This window comes from Fundulus heteroclitus, chromosome 5 (assembly GCF_011125445.2).
Source record: "Fundulus heteroclitus isolate FHET01 chromosome 5, MU-UCD_Fhet_4.1, whole genome shotgun sequence".
Taxonomy (NCBI): domain Eukaryota; kingdom Metazoa; phylum Chordata; class Actinopteri; order Cyprinodontiformes; family Fundulidae; genus Fundulus; species Fundulus heteroclitus.
This window is the reverse complement of record NC_046365.1, coordinates 16,369,384-16,378,890: the sequence shown is the minus strand read 5'-3', so window position 1 is coordinate 16,378,890 and position 9,507 is coordinate 16,369,384. Positions and strand designations below refer to the sequence as shown.

At 41.5% G+C, this 9,507-nt stretch overlaps 1 protein-coding gene across 1 annotated transcript; it reads right to left on the bottom strand.

The window, feature by feature from the left end:
• Positions 1–1,306: 1,306 nt before the first annotated feature.
• LOC118563135 (solute carrier family 22 member 7-like) lies at positions 1,307–9,429 on the bottom strand. The gene is made up of 10 exons (XM_036137003.1): positions 9,017–9,429; positions 8,466–8,569; positions 4,609–4,763; positions 4,362–4,530; positions 4,154–4,277; positions 3,759–3,868; positions 2,938–3,152; positions 2,710–2,818; positions 2,404–2,611; positions 1,307–2,170 (listed from the first exon to the last, which is right to left on the bottom strand). The coding sequence occupies exons 1-10, from the start codon at positions 9,395–9,397 to the stop codon at positions 2,129–2,131; spliced, it is 1,617 nt and encodes a 538-aa protein (XP_035992896.1). The 5' UTR covers positions 9,398–9,429; the 3' UTR covers positions 1,307–2,128.
• Positions 9,430–9,507: the final 78 nt, after the last annotated feature.

Here is a 9,507-nt window from a genome sequence, read left to right as displayed (position 1 = left end):
TAAGCAGAATCATCTCTGGAAATCGTGTGTCACGGTAGGAACGCTAGTATTTTTATGAATGTCTGAAATTTCAGCTGACTGTAACGAGATGACGCGGTCTGCTCATGCACTCTTTGTTATTAGAGAACCGGGCCAGAGAAAAACCGGGCCGAGCCCACTCATCAAACCGGTCTAGATTTAGCGTGGTCTGGTTGTGTCAGGCTCCGTTCAGTTCAGTTTTCTTGTTATCTGTTTTACCGAGCTCGGACTGGTCCCAGCATGGTTAAAAAGGGGTAGTGTAAACGTAAACGTATAAAAGTGTGCAAATAGTCTTTAGCGTCTCAGAGTCTTAAACGGATCAAGAGCCTTTAAAACTAGTAGCATGTTTGTAAACACTTATTGAGTCTGTTGGGAACATCAGAGGATAAAGCCTAACAGCAACTGGAATGAAGGACCTGCAGAAGCGCTCCTTTGAGCATCTAGGATGAGAGAGAGAGAAGCTACAATGTAAAGTTTTAAGGATATATGGTTACGTAAATGGATTTGGGTTAGGGATGGATCCTGGGCCCACCAGATCCTCCAGAGGCGCAATAGGATGTGACACAGAGGCCACTGGTCCTGGACTAATTCCATCTGTCCAGGACCCAGCATTAGGAGATCTGTCCCCCGCATAAGGGACAGAACCCGTCTTCGGTCAGTAAATCCATCATTGCTCAATATAAATATAGCCTGATTGTACTGTTTAAATATGTAACTCTAAGAACAGTTTTTCACCTAAATAAATGGACAAGGAGCACCCTCAACGGGACGTGAATTTCCAGAAAAGATCAGATTGTGGGACTGGAGCCAAATGTTGCCTCCCTCTAGACACACGACGGTCGCAATTTTGTCTCGCTCAATTCACCTAATTTGCGTTGTTCGCATTGCGGACAGTTAATTTGCTCCTGAATGTGCCTTTAAATAAGGATGACATGTAAGTCACACACGAGTGGTTCTTCAAACTTCAGTAAAAACTGATTCAGCTTATTTACCCAGCCCAAGTCACCTACAGCCTGGGAGTTCTGTTTTTGACCTGAAATTGTTTTCAAGCTTTCCTAAACTCCACTGATGTTAACTCGCCGCTCACATTGATCTTCCTTTCTGTAATTGTATTTTTCTTTTACAGTTCATTAAAATGTCCCATACTCCGTGCTCAATTATAGCACAACACTGAATTGCATATTTAAGTAAACATGCTGCATGAAACTCCCTCGCACCCATGAGCCATTGTGTTAACCATGAAGAGACACATTTTGGGATAAGTAGTTTATTGCCATTAATGAAAATACTTTTTATTTCTTAGTTGTATTTCAAGACAGCCTGTGTGACTTAACAGAGCCAGCACAAGACAGGTGAAATGATAAAACGAAAACAGAAAAGATTACAAATAGATGAAATGGAGCTTGAATCAGATGGTTTTTCAAGAGTGGCTTGAACGTACTTCAGGAAGATCTTGAAGTGAATACAGCATGTGATGTGAGGAGAAGAGACCATTTTATTATTACATTTTATATAAAGTGAGAAGACTGTGTGACATTGTTTATGCGAGCAGAGAAAGATAGAGCGCTATCCAACTTGTCACCCAGACTTTTATGCTGAGCGGAGCGTGGAATTATCATCGTTGAATGAGAAAGGAGCTGGCTTCAGAAAGCCTCGACTTTGTACCAATGAGGAGAACCTCAGCTTTATTTCTGATCAATTTATGAAAGCAAAAAAAGCAAAGAGATTGAGAGGGAGGAAGATAGGTAGGTGGAGGCGGCCCTTTTAGGAAATGTTGAGCAAGGACTCACATGCATAGAAAAGCTGATTTAATACATTTATGGTAAATATTACCAAGAGGAAGGAAGTATATGAAGATCAGGAGGGGTCTGAGGACAGAACCTTAAAGAAATGGGAACATATAAAAGGTTTGATCTGAATGATCTGAGGTGTGCCTGAGAAATAACTGGCCTGTGGTGCCAGAAGAAGATAATCTCCCCAGTAGGATGTCATATGAGACGCTGTGGAAAGCCACAGTCAAGTAGGATGAGACGTAGTCCAGAGAAAAAGTTTACTTTTCCTTATTTCAAAATCAGTTTCACTATTACATTTTTCTTCTTACTGGTCAGTTTTAATTTTTTATTGAATTTCCATCTTCCCCGTTGACTTGCTCCTGCAATATAAATAAAAAAAATCATTTACTTCCTCATGCATGGATCCCTTCAAAGAGAAACAAAGAAGCAAAAACATCTACAGGCATTACAAAATGGCCCGTGTTTATGCAATGTGCAACAATTGTACATTTGTACCGGGTGGCTCTGTAAATAGCTAAACCTTCACTGTATATCTGATATTGGATTAGACATAATGTCCCTTTGACGCTTTCCCCCCTCTTTTTTCTGTTACCTGGGGTTTCTCAATGTCTTCGATGAACTCTGGCAGCTGGCTGTTTAATGTTTCAGGCAGGAGTGAAGCAACCAAACCGGAGCCGACCGCCACAGCGCAGTACGTGGCAGCAGGGAGGAACTGCCACACGTCTTCCAACAGCATAACCAGCGGGGAGATGGACACGCCCAGCCGTGCCACAAACGAGGTGTAGCCTAGACCGTTCTGCCTGGAAAAGGGCAGAGAAGTTATTAGAGATCTGCCTAAGTAAAAACCTAAAAATGAAACGTTGTCCTGAATTAATCTGACTATATAGGTTTGACTGACCGCACTACTGTAGGATAGAGTTCAGTTGTGTAAAGGAACATTATCGTGAAGGAGGCCTCCGACATTGACTTTCCAAGGACGGCCACAACGGTACGAATGACCCACTTATCTGGGGGAAACGTCCACAATGTTTGTAGATGTACAAGAAAAACGCCGAAAGCACAGAAAACTTGAATTATTCAGAAATGTATTTCCAAAAGACATGACCCTCTGAAACCGAAATGTTACCTTGTGAAATGAAAATGTTGATGAACAGACAAAGACCGGCGGACAGCAGAGTTGCCATCTCACAGCGCCTTCGGCCGATTTTCTCCAAAAAGAAATAGACGCCAATCTTCATCGGCATTTCGATTGAAGCAAAGATGAATTGTGTGAGGAACGGATTTAGTCCAAACCCTGTTATGTTTAGGCTTATCCCATAATAGGTAAATGCTACACCAAACCTAGAAGAAAAGAAGAAGAAAGATTTAGCTTTAAATATATATATTTTTTGTCATACTCACTTTCCTTCTCTATGAATATCTCTACCTATTTGTCTGGAGTTCAAATCTGGGGCAATCTGAAAATCTGTTTTCTCTGTTGTTTCCTCAGAGTTTTCATTTGCTCGTCAAATAAATCAAAGTTCAGTTTTATTAAGCTGGCCTATCTGCACACAGAACATACTTTTCTATTCAACGTTCTGTAACATGTTGGTGTTATCATATGATCAGAGACTGACATTGTGACTATACCTGGTAACGTCTTGCAGTATATCGGCAGCCCCGTTACACCTCGTTCTTGCTGTCAGTAGCTGGCAAACCTGTTAGCTAGACTTTTAATGTGGTTTCTATGGGTGAGTCTGTGCCGACATGCTATTGTGAAAGAGTCGGTCATACTAATGTGTCAGGAAGACGTGGCATTGTGAAAAGCATTGCATTCATGGACCCTAAACAGAACCATTCTTTGGTGCCACGTTACCAATCACCACACAAACATGAAGATTGCTGCTACGAAAAAAAAAAAAAAAGGAGACTCGTTCGGTCACCCAATCACATTAAATGAATACATACCAAACTATCCCTGAGCATATTGCCAGTTTTCTGATGTTTGGGGTCCTGAAAAGATCTACAACGCTGTACTTCTTCTCTCCATTATCGGTTTCTGCAGATTCCAGTAACATCTGTGACAAAGAAGGAAAGTGGAAGAAGCTCAGAGTGCTCAACTGGATTCCTTTTATAATTGTCTGAGATTGTCAATTAACAAGCCGACAGTAACTGTTTTACAGAAGAAGAGATGCCGCCATATGCAGCATGACTGAGGTGGGCTGAATATCAATGGACAGCATCCTTTTCCGTTTTTTGTTTTGTGCTTTGAACGCCTTGTGTCTACTGTGCAGTTATGCACCATATGGCTGTGAAATCCAGAAGACTTCAGGGGATGTGAATATTGGTGCAAGGCACCGTACCTTTGGTGTGATGGTACTAATACACTTGGACCGGTTGTTCGTCTCGGCACATTTCATGATGTAATGATGTGCAGCATCTGCCTTCTTCTTTGCCACAAGCCACCTAGCAGACTCTGGAAGCCACCTGAAATGACAAAGTTGAGGTGTTTCATGGGCCGAAGATATAATATTGGCTTCTTTTAATAAGAAGACGTTTTAACTTTATTACCGCCAAGCAAAGATGGCCAGAATCAGGGGCGACGAAACAACCACAATGAGCATCCTCCAGTCCCTCACCAAGAACGCGATCCCTGTCAGAAGCCAGTTCCCCAGGCTCCAGTCCAGGCTTATGATCACGCCTGAGAAAGTCCTGCGCTCTATGCTACACCATTCAACATCTGAGGAAACAATGGCATGGATGAAAGGTTAGATCAGAAAACCAAGGAACAGAAGTGCAGCAGAAGGATTGTCCTTACTTAAAGCAATGGAGATAATGCTGATGCCTGCCAGGGACATTCCTGTAAGGAATCTCATGATGCTGAACATTACATACGATGTGGAGAAAGCGCTGAGAATCGCAAACGTCAAGGATGATATGTAAGACACCAGCAGCAGTCTTCGTCGCCCAAACCTGGTCATGAAGGAATCAGTTTAAAATGAAAATGTTTAAAAGTGAGAATTCACTCCTGAGACTCCTCAGATCACCAGGAAACTTTCTAATTATCTTGTTTATCTCAAAATCTTTGTTACTGTCTTGTCAGTGTTATGCCATAAGCTGGTTGAATATGCTTATTATTATTATTAATTATAATTTGGTATTATAATTTAAATAATAAATCATTCAACTCAAAATTCCGCTATAACAAATATAGTTCAAATGGTGGTGATGTTAGCTATAAGCTTGTAAGTATTTATACCACTAATGCATTAGTTAATTTGCTGTTATGAACTCATTTATGCTGGAATAAATGATCAGGTCGGACTGTTAACCGACGAGGTTTATCCAGCAGGCTGTGAGAACCCCAATGTAACTGCAATTAGAGTTTAAATCCTTATTCCTTATCACCATCCAATGATATTGTCTCTGTATTAATATCAGATGTTAACTCCAAAGGAGGTTAGCTCTGAATTCTGAATACCCAGGCAACTGAATTGGACTGAACACAAAACAATGTCTATTCCGCAGTCGTTGGTTTTATTGAACCAAAAGCAATTCCCTGTTACAGTAATTCTCTGATTCAAACAACTTTGGAATTCTTACTCATTACTAAACTAAAACATGCAAAATATATATGTGGAAATAAAGAACAAAACAAAAATAAACAATGGATTAAAATGAGCGGTTCGCAGATCTTAACTTAACTCAAAGTTGTTTAACACCGCCCTCGAAACATCGGCATTTGACGTATCAGCATTGATAGACAGAACAGCTTCGGGAATCTCACTGGACGCTTTGATGTCTTACCAAAAGCTAGTTCAGCTAAGCTCCCTACAGTTAAGATACACGTCACCCTCCCAAGATGGCTGCTACGATGACGTATGAGGGGAGGTCCTAATGACGTAACCACGCTTACGCTGATGGGATAATGCCTCGCTTCGAGAGGGGGCAGCTAACTGGGAGTTTAAAGCAAAGCCCGCGACTTGAGCTCGGACAAAGAGATTAAACTGATAAGAAGAAGCGAAAAGAGAGAGGGGGGGGAAAGCAGGGAAAAAGATGAAAAGAAATGAAGCAGTGACCCACGGCGGGGTTCTTGACGGATCACAAATCAACACAGCAAAATCAATTGTAAAATGCATGCACATACAAAGAAAATGTTCAGCAAAATAATTCCAACTTCATCGTGGAATAAAAGCATTAACCAACACCTACAAAGTTCTAACGCCTGCCCAGGCACTTCTAAACACCCTGTTGGTGAGACAGAAATAAAAGGGGAGACCCCGTTACTTTGAGGTGCCTCGGGGCTGGTCCGGAGCGCTCCGAGTAAAGCGGCTTTCTGGACGCGTCTTGACGAGTGCAGTTGTCCACAGGCTGCAGCGGGACGGGGAAGAAACTCCTTCGTTTCTTCCACCGGGTTCACAGTCGCTTTGTTGGCCAGACAAAGCGGGGTCCTCTTCGATCACTGGGAGATACGGCGTCTCTCAGTCTTTTGATCAGAGGGAATTTAAAAGTACTTATTTTAGTCGACCTCCTGTTATGTAAAGCAGGGAATAACCGTTGCGTCGAAAACTCTCGGTCCAGCGAGCAATCGAACACGTGGCGTGGGATTACCCCAACGGAGACAGCTGTGTGTGTCTTCTCGGGTTGGCTAAAAGCCAGGGAAGAAGGAAGATTGTCGTGTGTGATCGGCTTTTATAGCCATCACCATAGCAACCTTATCTTGATCGGCGGCCATTTGGCCGTGTTGCGTGATGGGAGTTGGTGGCCATTTTGACCACATGAGTTGGTGGCCATTTTGACCACATTGCATCATGGGTAACGCAGTCCGTTACGTCCCGAATTGATGCCGTTTTCTGTCACGTCTGAACTGGCACAACATACCCCCCTTTAGCTTTGAAGAGTGGGATGCTGGTCACAGTCTTTAAAGCTACAACCAAGTCCATTCTGGCGTGACGAAAATCCGTTGTGCATGAGTGGAACAACCTAATAGTCTTTCTAGTAGTCCATTGGGATTCATGCAGTTCAGTTCATCATCCAAGAGGAGGAAAAACAAAGCATTCATTGTGCCTGGGTCAGTGACCTAGCCTGGGCAGGACTAAGCTATAGCTAGTAATTTCTATTGGCTAATAAGGCAACAATAAAGTAATAATAAAAAAAAGAAATGCAAACTTCACAATCACCATTGTCAATACATTCATTGGTCATCAGGTTTGAACTTTGAACCAAAGAAAGGAGAGAGGGAAAAAGGGAAAGTCCGTTACGTCCCGAATTGATGCCGTTTTCTGTCACGTCTGAACTGGCACAACATCAGTGTTCCTTTGTATATTTACTGTTTTTTAATGAATATAATTATATTATATTATATTATATTATATTATATTATATTATATTATATTATATTATATTATATTATATTATATTATATTATATTATAAATGTATCAAGATGGTTGGTACCCCTGGTAAAAACATCTAAAAAGGCTTAAAATAATGTCATCTTTTACTATAGTAGCCTAGTCTCACACTAAACATTATCAGAAAAATCCAACATTTAATTTAGGCACATTAAATCCATGTTTGGAAACAACAGTTCTTTTTGCAGATTTTTTTTTATTTGTTGTTTTATACTTTATGTTTTAAACAAAATGTAAATTTTACCCACGGGTAAATTATTGGTCCCATTTACTCCATTTTCAAGAAATCTAGCCCAGCGATTTTTTTTCTTTTCTAATCAGAACATTTAATTGGTCGTTTATGTTTCCTCGTGTCCTTTGGGATAAAAATGTGACACAGAGGCCACTGGCCACTAGGCGGTGGCCTCTGTGTCACACGTGGATCTTGCCACCATCTAAATAGGATCATATGGGAGACTACAGCAAACCAGTTATTTGGGAGCAATGCCAGAATAGGGGGAAACATTTTTATTCTCTCCTGCTATCTCAGATGTTGTAAGGTTTGCTAAACAGAGACACTTACAGGAACTGTGTTTTGGTCTGACAAGACTATACTGAAATTTGTGGCAGCAAACATGTCTAAATTATGAATATGTGAAAAGCACCTCCTACCCGCTGTTAAGCATTTATTCATGATGCTGGGGGTCTGTTTCTCTTCCAAACACTTTAGAGTACCTAGCTAGAACACACTACTGGAAAGACTTGAATCTTTACAGACAAGTCTGCTGGTCTGTTCCTGGAAGAAGGACATCATTTTGTCTTTCACCATGGTTGATGGTCTAAACTGTATGGACAGATCAACACAGAAAGAGTTCACCAGACTCAAAATCAGCTTTCCTCTTTGGTCATCTCAGTCCCCAGAATTAAATCCTAAGAGAAATGAGCAAAAGTTAATTCAGGGCTGTGGATAATCTGGAGTCATTGTCCAAACCAGGATGGTCAAAGATCCACTTTCTGTACAACATGGGAGAAAGCTGTAATAGTATTGCTTTAATATTGTAAAAAAGGGATTTATATGAAGCACTATAAAGTTGCATAAAGGATTGTTGGCGTGCCAATAATTGTGGCGATCTGTTTTTAGAAAATGCTTATTTCCAAAGAGTTTCATACTCAAAGCTGAATGTTTCAGTGAGGGATTATGCAGCAGCAGCAGAGTATCTTTATATTTGAAGGCTTTTTACACAGACATGTAGACACTGTGTATTTTTCATTTCAGTCCTCACCTGTCACTGAGAAACCCAAACAGTGGAGCTCCAATCATGACACCAATAAAGAATATTGTAGCCGTCGCCTTGTTCATCCCCTTTCTGCTGCAGACAAGATCCCACTGCAATGGGCAGGGGCAAAAAAGATGATCGATTTAAGCAGAAACATTGATTAAAGTTTCAGCCTCATGGTCTACGTCAGGGGTCACCAACATGGTGACACTAGGTAGCCCCCAAGGACCACACGTGGTGCCCTCAGAAGATAGTGCAACCTTCCGGTGAGCTGCATCTAAAATGTTATTATATCCAGTTGCTCTTCCTTTTTAATCAGATTCGTATTTAGATACATTTAAAATGACAAAAGCATTAGAAACGTGTTTATATTACATAAAGTTAAGGTGAGCTCTGACTATTCCGGTTCAAAGGTCAGTACAGGTAGCCCTTCGTGTGAAACAGTACCGATGAAGAAGCTCACAGTTTCTAAAAGGTTGCTGACCTCTGGTTTACGTTACAAAGACACGTCTCATTCTGAAACATGAGGGCTATTGCATTTTTCCTACAGCACTTACCTCTGTTACCAGCGTAGCTTTAAAGGTGCTGTTGTCATACACCCATCCGCTCTGACACTTAACAAGAGATGCCTCCTGGCTGCTGTTTGAGCCCGATAAATACTCATATTGGGGCGTTGCAAACATCTGGCACGAACTCAGAGTCCCATCTCGCTCCGTTGGAATGGAAACCGACAGCTTCTGGTGTAGAGTCAGATTTCCAAAGACGCCTCCATCTTCCAGGGCGCTGATGTTGCAGTGGTGAGGGGGGACGGCCGCCATGAAGTTGTTCAGCAGGAAGTGGCACGGCAGAGTGATCCGTGAGAGCATCTGGATCAAGAAGAGCCTCACTTGGAATTTCCCAAATCCATTGATTTCAGAAAGTACGTTGTCGAATTTCATTTTGCTGCCGATCGGGGAAATCAAAAAAGAGGCGACAAACAGAGAAAGTGAGGTGACTCAAAGGGAGACAGAGTTAAAAAGACGCCTTTACTGCCATGTTGTTAATCATT